Source organism: Acomys minous (assembly GCF_964271855.1).
Source record: "Acomys minous genome assembly, chromosome: 1".
Taxonomy (NCBI): domain Eukaryota; kingdom Metazoa; phylum Chordata; class Mammalia; order Rodentia; family Muridae; genus Acomys; species Acomys minous.
Window position 1 is genome coordinate 68,574,212 of NC_140483.1, and position 16,659 is coordinate 68,590,870.

Sequence of the window (16,659 nt, forward strand, 5' to 3'; positions counted from 1 at the left end):
AAATGTACATGTGGCATATGGCGTGCATGCATGTACACATGTCTGTACATGCACTGCTGTTGAGTGTCTTCCTCAATCACTTCCCACCTTCTTTCTTTTTTCTTTTTTTTTTTTGTCTTTTGTATTGAAAAAGATGCTTTTCAAACAATATGTTCTCACTATGGTTTGTTTCTTGAGGCAGGGTCTCTCACTGAACCTTGAGCTCACTCACTAGTTGGCCATCAAGCCCCAGGGACCCGCTTGCCTTTTCCTCTTGAGCTCCTGGATTACAAGCATGTGTCACCCTACCTGGCTTTTTATATGGGTGCTAGGATTCAAACTCAGTACCTCAAGCACTTTCCCCACTGAGCCATCTCCCCGGACCCAGCAAATATGCTTCCTTTATGTCTGTGATAGACTCACCTCCCTCCCGAGCCTTGAACTAGCCTGACTCACTCAGACCCAGGGGCCTGGTTCTGGCTCTTGTTGTCATTTTCACACTTGTTCACTAGGTAATCATGACCCTGTTCTGAATTCACTAGAAGGGAGCTGGCATGGCACCTGAGTCCTCTCCCAGGCCCTTGCCAAAAATAAGAAAATAGAAGGCTAGAGAGATGGCTCACTCGGTGAAGTACATGCCGCGCAAGTACAAGGAGGATGCTCGCCTCGCTTAATCCCCAGAACTTATATGGAAAGGCCAGGCATGGTTGCACTTGCTGGTAATCCCAGTTCTGGGGAGGCAAAGACAGGAGGATCCCTGGGGCTAGCTAGCCAGCCTGTCTGTTGAGTTCCAAAGCCAGTGAGATACCCTACCTCAAAAACAAAAGAAGGTGGATGGCAGCGGAGGAACAATGCCTGAGGTTCTCTGGCTTCCCAACTCATGTCCAGGAGACTGAGTATACACAGGTTCACCCACCAAACCAAACAAACAAACAAACAAAAAGCAGTACATTTCAGTATTAGAGAATGAAGCCATAAATTCCTTTTTAGTAAAATTTCTGTCAGCCGGTCAATTAGAGAGCATAAAAGGTTCTTTGGGGGTAACAGTCCTCTTTCAGACCTGCACCCCATGTTGCTCCCAGTGGGAACAGAGCTGGATGTCCACACCAAGTGGACAGTGTGACCTTGGTGGCTCTCAGAATGGCTACTACAGAGCAAACCCATTGTGTAGCCCACTCCCCAGCTGACCTGCCCTTCAGGAAGGAGGCTGCTCGCAATTGATATGCACCAGGTACTAAAGGAAAGGAGGAGGGAGAGCCAGAGGACTCAGGAGAGGACTGGCTGCATGAGTTCCGAATGCTGATGACAAGTGGAAAATTTGAAGTCTTGGGTGCCAGGGAAGCCCGTGTCTGCACCGCAGGCGGGCACAGAAATTACAGCATTGTTTTTCTCTTTCCCAAATGACCTTTGCTATTCTTGGCATCTGAGAGATGCTTTCTAGAACATTCAGATTTCAGTCTGAGAGGCTATGAAAGGTAAGCCTCAAAGTGTAGACAATAAAATGAGCCCCCCCCAAACTGGGCCCCAGGTTGTGATTCTTCTCCTAGGGGTGAGGGTTCTGATGGGGGTCCTGAGAGCCCAACCAACACTGGTGTCAGGTCATCTAGCTGATCTGTCATGAGTCTGTGTCCTGTCTCTGGGGAAGGGGCTTGTTCCAGGAGGGCTGGGACTAGATCTTTCTCCCCTCGGGCATAGGACACTTTATTTTGGAATTTGGATGAAATAGGAAATGCTTAAGTGGGGTCAATTTATCCTTCTCCCGTGTCCAACCTTGATTTCTTTCTTTTTGTTTGTTTGTGTGTAACAGGAAACAAAGGCGATGTGGGCATGAAGGGAGATGCGGGGGTCGTGGGGCCCCCTGGAGCCCGGGGAGATAAAGGTGATGCTGGAAAACCAGGCCTTCCAGGTAAGAGGTTGCACTGTAGGGCCACAGATCTGAAGGCATTGCTCTTCTCTCTGGTAGCTGAGCCAGACAGCAGTCTTACAAGGCCTGTCCATTGCAGGTGTGGCTGGGTTTCCTGGAGCCAAAGGTGATCAAGGTAGGAGCTGTGGGCATCTGGGCAGAGTGGCTGTGGTCCCCAGGGAGAGTCAAGTAGGGAAAACTGTTCATTTTCTTTATCCTTCTATCTCTCCCTCTCTCTCTCCCTCTCTTTCCTTCCTTCCTTCATCTCTTCCTTCCTTCCTTTTCTTCTTTTTTCTTTTCTTCTTTCTTTCTGACAGGGTCTCAGGTATTCCAGGCTAGCCTAAAGCTATTTATGTAAAGATGGCTTTAAACATCTGATTCTCCCACCTCCAGCTCACAAATGCTAGGATCACAAGTGTTCACCATCGTGCCAGGATTCATTTCATCCTAGTGTTAACCCAGAGCACTCCAGGGGTTTAGGAACCCTACTGTTCCTAAAAACAAAGGTCAGTTAGTGGAGGGGGAAGACTAATGAAACACTTCTTTATGCGTCGACCGCCTTGGCTGCTGAGGTACAGAGCTGGGTGGTCCCACCCAAAGTTCTCAATCTATCCACCATCACGGCATTGTTTCTCTCTCAATCGTAGAGGAGTAGAAGTCTAAAGATGGTGGCTGAACAGTGTTCAGAGGTGTATGTCATGGAGGATGGGGAGCCTGCCCTTGTGCCCCTAACCCCAAACTCTGCCATCACCATTTACCTTTCAGGAAACCCTGGAGTGCAGGGTCCTCCAGGCCCTCCTGGTTCAGCGGGACTTGCAGGTGCCAAGGGTGAGCCAGGCCGCACTGGTCCTCCTGGGCCATCAGGTGAGACCCTTTATCCCTGCATTGCGAGTGGTACCCCAGCATCTGTTCAGTTCAGTCCTTATGCTTGTGTGGTGTCTGTTGTCTAGGACTCCAAGGGATGACTGGGAATCCAGGGGCTGCAGGTGTGAAAGGGAGCAAGGGAGACACAGGTAAGTGGGTGTGCAGAGGTAGAAGGTGGGGTTGCTGGGTATTCTGGATAGACAGGAGGGAGGATTGCCTCCCAGCACCCCACAAGAGGCAGAGATCCTCCTGTCCTCTGGCCCTGGAGGCTCCCGATAAAAGAAAGTTTCCTCCATTATAACCTCTTGAGCACAAGGTCCCTGGGATGTTCTTTTCTGCCCTTGTTTCCCAGAGAGCCTTGGATGCCATGACTGAGCCTGCAGCATCATAGATGGAAGCTGGGCTCACCTGTGGTGACATCGTCCCCTAGGATTAGGACAGAAGGGAAAAGCTCTTCCTTTGAATTCTCTTATGGGAACAACTGGGAACACTGGTCCAACCCAGGGAACTCATGGAAGCTAGTTCACCAGGCTTTGTACAGCCTAGCAGAGGTTCAACATACACAGTGGATGGGCATTTGCTCCAATGCTCTTTTCCAGATTCTGTCCTATAGACTAACACAGAGTCATTGTATTTGTGATCTAGCCTACAAACAACTTGGCAGTTTTGTCTATGTTCCATGGCCCCTCATCAGATAAATCCCTGAGTTGATATGTCTGGCCTCTGAAGCCAGGCTTCTACATTGTGTTCACCTGGTCTAGAAAGTTCAGGCCGCTGCATTGGGCACCATGGTGACTTTAGGTTCATTTGCAGATGCCACAGACAGACTACAGGCATGTTCCAAGTGGGTGCTCTCTAAATACTATTTGGAAAGGCCTGTGTAGTCGGGGGTGTTTGCTGAGAGTGCTGCGAGGATGGAGGGCAAAGTCATGAGATGGGGCTCTTGTCTCCAAGCATATTCTAGGACCCTCAGCCTTGACCCCTTCCTCTGCCAGAGAATAAGATTGAGCAAGGTCAGACAACTTGGGTGCCTTTGCCTTTGACACGGCTATGAACACACATAATGGCTGGCCCATCACACTTTCAAATGGTCAAGTGGTTGGCTGACTCATTCATTCATTCATCCATCCATCCACCCATTCATTCATTTACTCACTCACACATTCACTCGGTCATGTACCAGTACCTCCTAGCCTTGGACTCTGAGTGTAAGGCCTTTGTGGCATACAATTAAGAGCCCCAGCTAAGGTATCACCTGCATTTTCTCCATTTTTTTAAAATTCCCTCCAGTCTCACACTTCCTTAAGACCCCTCACCAGGGTTGGAGAGATAGCTCAGTGGATAAAATGTTTGCCTAGCAATCCTGAGGACCTAAGTTCAGTCCCCCGACCTCATGTCACAATAACACAGACTTAGTGGATTCAGTTCCATACAGGTGAAGACAGGTGGCTCCCTGGGGCTCATGGGTCAGACAGCCTAGACGACTTAGCAAGTTTCAGGACGGTGGGAGATGCCATCTCAAAAAAACAAGGCAGGAATCATCTGAGGAACAAAAGTTGAGGCTGTCCTCCAGCTGCCGTGTGCACATGTATACATGTGTGCACACACCAACTCGGCATACACAAGAACCCACATACATACATGCACCTGCACACACATGACCACACACACAACAACTCATGCCAATTTTAGGACAGACATGTTAGTCTGTGGCTCATTGGTCTTCATGTGTCTGTTGAGCATCTTCATGTGGTGTCTGTATGTGTGTGTGTGCATCCCTTTACTTATCCAGGTGGTAAATACCATCAGTCCAGTCCTATGGGTCACCCATTAAGTATGGTTCACTACATAAATGGTATGAATTATATATTCAATTTATGATATATAATAGTCGCCATTTGGGTTGGTAGCTCACCCAAGGCCAAAGTTTGCCTTGGTACAATATCTGCTGGTTTATGTGATCCTCCCCCAGAAGAGACTTCCCAGAATTCTGTGGGCTAATGAATGGCTGCACAGATTAGATTTGGTGATTACTGGAATAGCCATCCAGAGGGGCGGGTGGCAGATGTGAGTCAGATGTCACCCTCACGTGTGAAGACAGCATCACCTTGTCGCCTCACTGTCAGGAGGCTGGTAATCCCCAAGCTAGAGCGTCTATGGCCACTATCCAGTTTAGATAAAGCAATGCAGGTTTTCAAACCCATGGGTTTCCCATTTGGTAAATAAAACCATCAATCTCTCCATTGAATATCTAGCTGATTCAGATGAAGGCAGAAATGACATTACATGGCCTTGGCCTGGGTTTTATTATTATGAGTTAGTTATAAGAAAGTAGAGGTCTGTTTGCTGTTAAACAGGCCTCTGGCCTATGCCCTGTGCTTGGAACTTTAGCATCACACTCCCGATCTCTCAGCCTGACACTTGAGTCTCCCATGCCTAAAGTCAAGATGCAAAGAGGGGGCTGGGGAGATGGCTCAGTCTGTAAAGTGCATGCTGGGCAAGCATGTGGGCCTGAGTTTGGGCCTCCATAGTCCATGTAAAGGCCACACTGATGTAGAGGCCATGTGTAATTTCAGCTTTCAGAGACAGGGGATCACCAGGGCAAGGTGACTGGCTACACTAGCCTGAACTGCTGAGCTCTGGGTTCAGCCAGAGACTTTCCCCTGATAAGGAGAAGAATGGTCCCAACCAAAGAGTGTTCATGGGCTGGACCTAGGCCCCTACCCCGATTTAGCAGATATGCAGCTTGTTCTTCATGTGGGTCCCCCAAGAATTGGAGTGGTATGGGAGTGCTGTCTCTGACTCTATTGCCTGCCTTTGGATCCCTTTCCCATAGCTGCGCTGCCTTGTCTGGCCTCAGTGGGAGAAGATACACTTAATCCTGCTGCAATTTTATGTGCCAGGGTGGGTTGGTACCCATTGGGGGATGGGCTCCCCTTCTCTAGGGAGAAGGGGAGGGGGAAATGGAAGGAGGGAGGTATGAGGGTGAGACTAGGAGGAGTGGAGGGAGGGGGCTGTGATCAGGATGTAAAGTGAATAAATTAATGGGGAGAAAAAGAGGAGGGTGGTCAAGGAAAACACTAGCCATCATCTTTGGAGCTCCACATGGGTACACATACACACGTTGCTAAGGCTCGGAGAGGCTAAATCCTCTGCCACAGGCTGCTAATGCACAGTGGGTCTGAGAGTTCATCCCACTGTCTGATCCCAAAGATATGCTTTTCCTGATTTTGTTACATAGAGTCACAAAGACTGTAACCCATGAGAAATCAAAGCTGCCCTTGTTTAGGGCTGCCGTAGCAAATCATTAGAAACCTATGTTCCTGGGTCCGCATGGCAGTCCCACTTAACCAGTATGTCTGAGCGGGCCTGGTAAGGTGTTTCTGTGTGAGCACTCATGTGAGTGCATATGTGTGCATGTGTATGCATGTGTGCATGTGTGTGCGTGCATGTGTATGTGTGTATGTGTGTGTGCACGCGCGCACGTGTGCGCAGAAGCTACCGGAGAAGCTTGTCAGGTAACTTCCTCTATCAAGTCCTGCCACACACACCCCCTATTTTTTTTTTTTTGAGGCAGAGTCTGTCAGTGAGCCAGAAGTTTGCTGTTTCAGCTACACTGGCCAGCCAGTCAACTATTACGATCCGCCTATCTCCATTCCTCAACACTGGGTTACAGCCATGCACTGCCATGCACAGCCATGCATTCCCTAACACTGGGGTACAGCTGGCACAGCCATGCATTCCCCCAACACTGGGTTACAGCCATGCACTGCCGTGCACAGCCATGCATCCCCCAACACTGGGGTACAGCCATGCACTGCCGTGCACAGCCATGCATTCCCTAACACTGGGGTACAGCTGGCACAGCCATGCATTCCCCCAACACTGGGTTACAGCCATGCACTGCCATGCACAGCCATGCATTCCCTAACACTGGGGTACAGCCATGCACTGCCATGCACAGCCATGCATCCCCCAACACTGGGTTACAGCCATGCACTGCCATGCACAGCCATGCATTCCCTAACACTGGGGTACAGCTGGCACAGCCATGCATTTCCCAACACTGGGTTACAGCCATGCACTGCCATGCACAGCCATGCATTTCCCAGCACTGGGGTACATCCGGCACAGCCATGCATTCCCCAACACTGGGGTACAGCCGTGCACCACAGTGCACAGCCATGCATTCCCCAACACTGGGGTACAGCCGTGCACCGCCGTGCCTGGCTATCCCATGGGTGCTGTGGATTTGTCCTCAGGTCCTCGTGTTTGCACTGGCATCATTCTCTCCAAGTGAAGCATCTCCCAGCGCCACGGGAGCCACACACAGGAGCTTGTGGGGCACATTGAAGTTAGACAATGAAGCTGGAAGTTGTGGCTCATGCCTGTGATCCCAGTACTCAGGGAGGCAGAGGCAGGCAAATCTCTGTGAGTTCGAGGCCAGCCTGGCCTACAGAGCAAGTCCACGACACACAGCTACACAAAGAAACCCTGTCTCGAAAAAACCAGAAAGAAAGGAGAGTTCTAGGACCCCAGTGGGAGACCCCAACTCTAAGTACGAGACGGACAGAGCCTGTAAAAGGACACTGAAGGTTGTCCTCTGGCCTACACACTACACACACACACACACACACACACACACACATTATTGGTCCATCTACTACACAGGAGATAACTTCCAAAAGTCTAGGCGGCCACTCCACAGTCTTTGGAACCAAAACATTGGTTACAAAACATCTCTGATCTATCTTTTGCAAATCTCATGAAAGATAAAACAATAAGGACAAAGTTGGACTCAAGGTCAAATCAGGTCACTGGTGTCCAGACGGGGAGGGGAGGGCTGGCCAGGGCATCTGAAGCCTGTGTTCCTCAGACTGGCACATCACCATTTCACCAAAACACGCCCGCCCACCTTCATCTGTCTGCAGCTTGTCTCCCCTTCCGCCCCATCCGTGAGGTTTGAAGCAATCACAGAGAACGGGTGTGCCCTTCCGTCTGCGTTAATCAGACAAAGGCAGAGGCTGTCTAAGATTAAAAGTGTCTAATATTTGAGTTTTATTATCCTCCCCCCCCCCCTTTTCCTGTGTTTCCATCTTAGGAATTCAAGGACAGAAAGGCACAAAAGGAGAATCAGGAGTCCCAGGTAAAAGGCTGGCTTTATTTTAATTTCTCGGGATGATGACTGGGGAGGCCAGTGCGTGTGGAAGAAAGACTCATCGGCTTTGAACACTGAGACCTTCCCCGCTCAGAGTTGAGGCAGAGACTCTGAGGTTTGTCACCAAAGCCTCTGTTCCTTCACTGGAAGAGCTGAGGGGATAGCAGGGCCTCAGTATCCCAAAATGGAACACAGCGAGTGTAGTGGTGGCAGGCCATGCATGCTGCCATCAAAGGAACTGGCTGATCTCCATCTCTCTTAAGGCTTAAGTCTTTCCCATCTCTGATTTGCTCCATTTTACCCTTCTTGGCTCCCCATGTCCCTTCTCTGCCACTGCTATTACCTCTTATTTGGATATTATCATCTTCTTCTTCCTCACCAGCACCATCTTACTGTCCAAACAGTCTACTTTATAAAAAAAAAAAAAAAAAAAAAAAAAACAAGTACCTGGAAGACCGAGGCCATGGTGCTGGCTCACTCTCAGCCTTGGTAAAGGCCATGTGGGTGGTGACATAATGGTGGCATAGCCCCCAATACTCAAGTTCATGTAGCTTGCCACCACAAACTCCAATGAGCAAAGAGTAAAACTGAATCTACGTTTGTTTGTTTTGCTTTTTTTGAGATAGGGTCTCCTTAGATAGCCCTGGCTAGACTAGAGCTTGCTATGTAGAGCAGGTTGACCTCAAACACACAGAGATGAGCCTGTCTCTGCCTCCCAAGTGCTGTAACTGAATCTTTATAAGCTGATTGTTTACTCAGCCAGCCAGCAAACTGGGAACGTAGGGATCAATGGCTCATCTGTCCATCTGAACCATCTATCTGTCGGAGCTCAGGAAGGACGGGAAACCAGAGAAACAAGATCCCAGGCTGTCTTCTTCAGACAGCGCCCCCACATGGCCTGGAGGACTTCACAGCATGCCCCTTTCCTCTCAACAACCGTTGCCTGAGGCTCAGTCTCCCAACTTAAGAACCTTAGTGGGGTGTGATCAAACAATACCCATGCCACAGCAAGTGCTAAAGAGAACACAGACAGACTTCCGGAGTGGTTTTTCTTCCATGTGGGCTGCATATTCTATTACAATCTTAATTTACTAATCAGACACGGGAACCTATAAACATTCTAACAAATTCTCATAGAAAGACTAAAACTTCCACATACTTGGGCCATCATCCAAGGACTCTACCAGCCATGTGCTCCTGTGTAGTCTCAGTGGCATTAATGTGGACAACCAGATGAGCAGAGCAGCCCTCAGCTGAGTCAAAGCCCTGGCCACATGCTTATACAGCTTGTTGCTGGGGATCTGATAGTCTAGGGTTACCTAGATCCTAACCAGCAAGGCCCTTGTGCCTGACTAGGGAGCAGTGGGACATCTGTTGGGCTAATTCTCCTCTCTGCCTCCTCTCAGGCCTCGTAGGCAGAAAGGGAGACACTGGAAGTCCTGGAATGGCAGGCCCCAAAGGAGAGCCTGGACGAGCCGGCCAGAAGGGAGACCCTGGGATGAAAGGTAGGCGCTGCCTTTGACAAGGACTAAAAGGTTAGGGGTCTTCAGAACTCAGGCTGGTGGAGGTGTCTTTATTGAGTTGCCCGGTTACATGATAGGGATTATACTAGAAAAGCATAATCAAGTTTCCCCAGCATGCACACAGCCTTTTTCCTGTCTGCGGTCTGTGCTCCGACCGCCTCAGCAGTACCACAACCAAATAGATCTTTCCATGAGCTGTGTTGCTTCCTGGACGTCACTGGCCTAACTTCCATCCTTTTGATACACCTGAGGCCTGTGTCCTCTTACCCACCCATTGGTGTCCATGACACGGATAGCCATTCACAGAGACGCCAGGACATAGGCAGAGCCAGAGGAGAGGAACCGGCCCTTCCTCCCTCTGTGTGTTCTCTTGTGGGCAAAGCAGTGAGGGCACTCTTGGATCAAATCCTGTGGGTTTTCTCTTCATGACAGGGTCTTCTGGCCAGCAAGGACAAAAGGGAGAAAAGGGTCAAAAAGGTAATTATGCTTTTATTGTCTTTTACTTATCTTTTAGAGTCAAATCGGTGCTGCAAAATCGTGTGTTGGGGGGGTGGTGGTGCAGGTTTATTTCTCAAAAGCATTCTTTACCTCTGGCCTGAGCCAGTTCACAGCCAGAGGCCCAGACAGCATCCCTCCCTCCCTCCCTTCCCTCTCCACCTTTTCTCCGCTCCCACCCCTGTTCCCATCCCCTTCCTTCCTCCTCCCTCCCTCTTCTATCTCTCCCTCCTCCCACATGTTTACCTTCATCATCCGTCACTTCCTTCTTTCCTTCCCTTTTCCCCTCATCATTTCTACCTCATCTCCCCCTTCCTTCTGTTCGGCTCATCATTATTTGCCTTTTCACGGCACATGGCAAGATCCAGTCACGTGTCACCTCTAGGACAGAACGCAGGAGTGTTGTACACCAGGAAGTGTTGGTGCCAAAGGGGTGGGGGTGGGGAGGCAGGATTCTTGCAAGCTCTGGTGACAAGGTCCTACTTGTCCTCCTAGCTGTAGAACTTCTAAGAGCTGCGGAAAAACGCACACCACTGCTGGCTAGCACTGGCCTCACTTTACACACATATGTTCTTGTCCAGGTAGTTCCTTCACAGAAGTCCGGATCGTGGGTGGCACCAACCGAGGCCGAGCCGAAATTCTCTATGACAATATCTGGGGGACAATTTGTGATGACGGTTGGGATAACAAGGATGCCACTGTCTTCTGCCGCATGCTCGGTTACTCCAGCGGGATTTCACTTAGCAGCTATGGAGGTGGTAAGTGACTCCACAGCAGGGACTTCTTTCCTAAGTGACACAGTGACACCTTTTGGAGAAGTGATACAGTATGGTTGGGGCTAAAGAAAACCATTTCTTCAAGGAGCTGGGAAGCCCTGCAGCTTAGCCATGGGTAGAATACAGCTCCCCAGCTCTGGCTTCTGGACCAATCTCTTTCCAGCTTAGCAACTTCTGGAGGACACTGTTACATATCCAGCAGTAACAGCAAAGGCTTTAAAAGTCTCTGGATATTGCCAGGGGTCACTATCCGTTTGGTCTTGAAGTCCGAACGTCATATGGCCAGGACTATTTATGGACAAGTGTGGCTATTGAGAGCTGAGGGAGAAGATGAAACAGTGGCACAGGCAGATGTTATTTTCCACATCTGGAAACCCAAATCACCAGCTGCCAGAAGTCTTAGTTGTGAAGAAACCCCAACCTCTGTGTGCACATGTGCATGCACATGCATGTGCATGCCTGGTCATGTGGGTGAGCATGCGTGTGCGTGCACATGTGTGTGGAGGACAGAAGACAACCTCAGACGTTTCTCAGGCCTTGTTTTCATGAGACAGGGTCTCTCACTGGCCTGGAATTACTGACTTGACTGAACCAGCAAGCACCAGGAAGCTATCTGTTTCCATCTCCTAAACACTGAGTTTACAAGCCCACACCACCATATCCTGTCTTTGTCTTTGTTTTTTTGTTTTTTTGTTTTTTTGTTTTTTTGTTGTTGTTGTTGTTTTTGACATGGATTCTGGAATCAAATTAATTCAAAGCCTCCTGCTTGAGTGGGAAGCACATTACTCACTGAGCCCTCTTCCGAACCCTGGGAGGATCTTTTGTAAAGAACACATGGGAAGTTAGGTATGGTGACAAGCACCTGCTTCTAGCTCGAGGGAGGCTAAGACAGCATGATGGGGAGGTGAGGCCATTCTGAGGTACAGAGTTGAGCCCTGTCTCAAAGATAAACAAAAGCAAAGGATGAGAAGAAAGAACAAACTCAAGGCAAAACTTACTATACTTAATTTGGGGACCCTGCCCCGTAGAAATCATCTTACGTACCCCATGCTCCACCTGGACAAAGACTCTGGCTGGACAGTAGGGCACAAGGCCAGGTCCCCTTGTCCCTTTCCTTGCGTGTTCTCTGCTTTACCCGACCCCAAAGCACATACCTGCTGCTCACGTGGAGGTTACTCTCTGCCTGTTCCTTTGAGACAAGGTCTCTCACTGAGCCTGGGGCCAGGCTGGCAGCCCTTTTCTGTGGGTGTCGGAGACCCAAACCCAGATTCTCATGCTCTTGTGCTCTCATACTCACACAACAAGCACTCTTACCCACTGAGCCATCTCCACAGTTTCATACTCGCCTTTCAATAGAACCTCTCTGGGCTGTAAAACTCTTTGAATTGTCACCTTAGATCGCAGCTGACTGCAATCCAATGATCCGTTTTCAATCCTATCAGAGGGAAGGGGGCTGGCAGAAGCATGGCTGCCTTATGTCCTGCAGAAATACAGGTGCAACAGGAGGGAGCCGAGCTGACGGGGAGACAACGACAACGGAAGGAAGGCTGTGTGCACGCATAGTGTGTGGATTAAGTAGTAAATATTTGCATGAGGCTTTCACGATATGCTTGAGGTCAGGGATATTATAAGAGCCTTAGAGCCCTGAGCTTGCCTAGCTGCTCACCCCAGCTGGGAGCTCCTGGGAACTGGCACGCCACCCTGGACTCCCACCTTGACACCCTCCCCTTCTCTTCCCCTGCTTCTCTGTCTCAGGCACTGGGAAAATCTGGCTGGATGATGTGAACTGCGCGGGGACAGAATACAGCTTGTGGAGCTGCAATAAGAGCTCCTGGGGCTCTCACAATTGCGATCACAGTGAAGACGCAGGCGTGGAATGCCGCTGACTTGGGAGCCCCAGGGGTCACTGCTCCTGTGTCCCCAGGTGTCTTGGGAGCTCCACCCACATGGAGATCTGTGGGCTCCCTAACTTGGCTGAGGGGGGATTAATAAAGTTCACCTGGGGATCTGCTGTGGCTGAGTGTCAACAGAGCTGTACCCCTGTGCTTTATAGCTACGTCCACTCAACATGCACATGCCAGGCACATAAATGTGCCCTTGACTCATAACCTGGGGCAGTGGGTGGGGGCGGCGATGGGGGATGGGTGGGATAAGGCTGAAGCATTCGAAAGTCACTGTGGCCAGATTTAGTGTTGACCATCCCTTTGGTCACTTGTCATCCTTCAGGCCTCCCTCCCTCCATCACCAGAACATGGTCCTATCTTCTGTTATCTGCTGCCTAGAGGTTAATTTGCAGATGGTGCCAGGTCACAGGATACATGGGAACTGTCCCTTGCTATCTGAGGGCTACTCTGAGTTCCATAATTGTAAGGACATTTGCCTGCTCTCCGTCCCCAGCTACAGCCAGATTAGGGACCCAGAAAACACTTACTAAGTTTCAGGGAGATAGCTCAGTGGATAAAAAGCACTTCCTGGGCTAGTGTGAGGGCCTGAGTGTGAAACCAGAACTCACTTTTTTAAAACTGCTGGGGGGGGGGGGGCACTGGAGAGATGGCTGAGTGACCAAAGCACTTTACTGCCTCTTCAGAAGGCCTAGGTTCTGTGCCCAGCATCCATATCAGGCAGCACAACAACCTTCAGCTCCAGTGCCAGTGGCTCAGGTGCCCCCTCCGGCCTCCACGGGCATCCTCAGAAGCTGGAGAAGTGGCTCAGCAGTTGAGAGCATACACTGCTCTTACAAATGGTCACATCGAGCAGCTCACAACCATTCTCAACTCTAGGTCTAAGGGATCTGGCACCGTCTTCAGACCTCTTCAGGCACCTGTCCTGCAAATATCCACCCCTGCCAGGAACACCAACAGCTGCCATCTACACAAGAAGTCCCTGGGTCCCAGCTTCCCAGTTTGTAAAAGGTTGCTAACAGTTCCTCCTTCCTTGTGGGAATAACCCAAAGTGATAAATGAAAAGAAAATGCCCTCAAGAGTGTCCGTTCAGTTAGCAGAATGTTTGCGGGGTGAGCACAAAGCTCTGGGTCCCATCCCCAGCACTACAGAAATGCAGGATGGGGGTGCAGGGTCAGGAGTTCAGCAGTGCACACATGCTCCTTCATTCCCTCGGCATCTTCATTTCACAGGTGGAACCCAGGCGCCCATACCTCAGTCTGCTGGACCCAGCTCCCGTGCTTAGAACTCTGGGTGCCTTTTCATTTGTACAGTGTTAGATTTCAGAAGCATTCAGGAGGTTTGCATTGCTGCTGATGAGTGAAATAGTGCTCAGAGGCCTTTGTTAATACTATACACAGACAGAATTCACCTGGTGAGGTCAGCCTAGGTCTGCGGCAACAGGCAGATGATACTATGCATGGATTTGTTCAAACACTTTCCAGTTCCCCCTTTGTAATGGGGTAATCAGAGGGAAAAGAGGACATGTCCCAAGAATACAAATCACCAATTCACATTCTAAAAAAGAGCCTACAGGGGGCTGGAGAGATGTGTCAGTGGTTATGAGAACTTATTGCTCTTCCAGAAGACCCGGGTTCCATTCCTAGCTCCCACATGGTGGCTCACAACTGCTGTTAACTCCAGTTCTGGGGGATCCAACGCTCTCTTCTGGACTCTGTGTGTACTGCATGTATATGATACACAGACATAAGTAGGCCAATACAGATAGTGTGTATATTTACATATACAGGGTAGCCCTGGGGGTCAGGCCTGTTGGTTACATCCAACAAGCAGAGGAAATTCCTCAGGCTGAAAAGTAAGTTTTATATATGAGAACAAGAGAATGATAGATATAAAGTACCAGATATTATGTTATATGAGGTTTATTAAATGAACATAGAGGAGAGGAGAAGGAAAGGGGGAAGAGGTACCCAGAGAGAGAGAGAGAGAGAGAGAGAGAGAGAGAGAAGAGAAGAGAAGAGAGAGAGAGAGAGAAAGACCGTGAGAAGGAGGGTCTATCCTTTTATATGGCCCTGGGCAGGGCCACGCCCCCATGGCAGTATGCAATGACATCATAGGTAGGTGGATTGAAGCTGAATCCTAACAGTAAGTTCTAATTCAGGGAAAGTAGCAATTTAAATGTGAAGAGATTAACAGGGGCCCATAAAATACAGGCCATATATATAAAGTAGAGATAAATAAATCTTTTTTAAAAGAGCCTATAGGCTAGTAATTTTACACACACACACACACACACACACACACACATCCTTATTTACTGTAAAATAAATGCTAACAAGACAGTATATGTGTACATGTCAAAATGGCATTAAAACATCTCCTAGGTGCTGGGTTTGGAGGAGGTAACAGGTATTACCCGTGGTCTAGAAATCTAGGTGGAAAGCTGGGGCTGGGGGCTCAGTTGGTGGAATGCTTGGCTATCAAGCACAAGGTCCTGGGTTAAATCCCCAATACTGCATAAATTTATGCACAATACTGCATACATATGCACATGAATACTATGCTTAGTGGGACTTAACTGTGCTGTCAGCACTCTGGAGGTGGAGACAGGAGGAGCAGACCTCCAAAGCCCTCCTGAGCTGTACAGCAAGTTCAAAGCCAGCCAGTGATAAAGGAGGTCCTGTCTCAGGAAAACAAAGTCCCTTCAAAGACCACCAACTGCCATTACAAGAAAGGCACAGTGTGCCTGTGATTTGCAGGCACCTATGGATCTTTTCACATTTAAATTGCTACTTTCCCTGGAGTAGACTTACTTTCCAACCTGAGGAATTTCCTTCAGCCCTTCCTTGTTTGATATAGCCAGCAGGCCTGATCTCAAAGGCTACCCTTTCCTCTGAACTTGTAATAAGTGGCTACCCACAGTTGGACACCCTTGGGACAGGGTAGCCATTACCTCGGTGCTCTGAGAGCAGACACTGTGACTACGATGTCCCTTTCAATGCTCAGCAAGCTACACACTGTGTATGTGTGTGTGTGTGTGTGCATTTGCATATGGGTGCATGCATGCATGTGAATGGGTTATTTGCAGTATCTACATGCAAGGGAGGAAGAGTTGTGTCAAAAGAAAAGACAGGCATGACAATGTGAACCTGCACCCTGCTCTGGGGTAGGGGAGAGACTGAGACAGGAGGATGGCTGAGATCCCATGGTCAGCAGTCTAGCCAGAACAATGAACTTCTGGATTACTGACAGACTCTGTCTCAAAACAAATAAGATGGAGAGTGACTGAGGAATGACATCTCCAGAGCAATCTCTGACCTCCACATATGCCAGCACAGGAAAGTGCGCCTGTGCCCGGATGTAAACATGTGCCTACACCACACACACAAACACATACACACAGGCACAAACACACACACACACAGGCACACACACACACAGGCACACACACAGGCACAGCCTCGTGCACACACATGTGCACACATACACATGTGCACACGTGAGTACACATGCATGCACACACGTCTTCATTTTTAGGATTAGGATTGCTTTACTCCATTGGTGAGTGTTTATTATTTTCTGCATTTTTTATTGTTGTTGTTGTTTTAGACAAGGTATGTAACCCTGGAATTTGTTATGTAGATCACGTTGGCCTTGAACTCACAGAGACCTACCTGCCTCTGCTTCCCTAAAGCTGGGATTAAAGGTGTCATGATTTGACCGGGCAGTGGTGACGCACGCCTCTAATCTCAGCACTCAGGAGGCAGAGATGGGCAGATAGCTGTGAGTTCGAGGCCAGCCTGGTCTACAAAGTGAGTCCAGGACAGCCAAGGCTATACAGAGAAACCCTGTCTCAAAAAAAAAAAAAAAAAAAAACTAAATAAATAAATAAATAAATAAATAAGTAAAATAAAGGTGTCATGACCAAAGGTTTTGTAGTTGGCTGCTGTTATATTTATAAGCAGAATATATATATTTCTATGAATAGAATATAATAGAATATATTATATATATATATAATATTGTTATTTCAAGTAAACTCTTTCAACAGTTATATGTT

At 48.9% G+C, this 16,659-nt stretch overlaps 1 protein-coding gene across 1 annotated transcript in view; it reads left to right on the top strand.

The window, feature by feature from the left end:
* Positions 1-12,696, top strand: part of MARCO (macrophage receptor with collagenous structure) — a 34,641-nt gene extending 21,945 nt beyond the window's left edge. The window contains exons 9-17 of the mRNA XM_084797808.1: positions 1,787-1,885; positions 1,983-2,018; positions 2,648-2,746; positions 2,833-2,895; positions 7,848-7,892; positions 9,311-9,409; positions 9,860-9,904; positions 10,504-10,680; positions 12,454-12,696. Coding sequence (XP_084653934.1) covers positions 1,787-1,885; positions 1,983-2,018; positions 2,648-2,746; positions 2,833-2,895; positions 7,848-7,892; positions 9,311-9,409; positions 9,860-9,904; positions 10,504-10,680; positions 12,454-12,584 — 794 coding nt within the window. The 3' untranslated portion in view covers positions 12,585-12,696. The remainder of the gene's footprint in view (positions 1-1,786; positions 1,886-1,982; positions 2,019-2,647; positions 2,747-2,832; positions 2,896-7,847; positions 7,893-9,310; positions 9,410-9,859; positions 9,905-10,503; positions 10,681-12,453) is intronic.
* Positions 12,697-16,659: the final 3,963 nt, after the last annotated feature.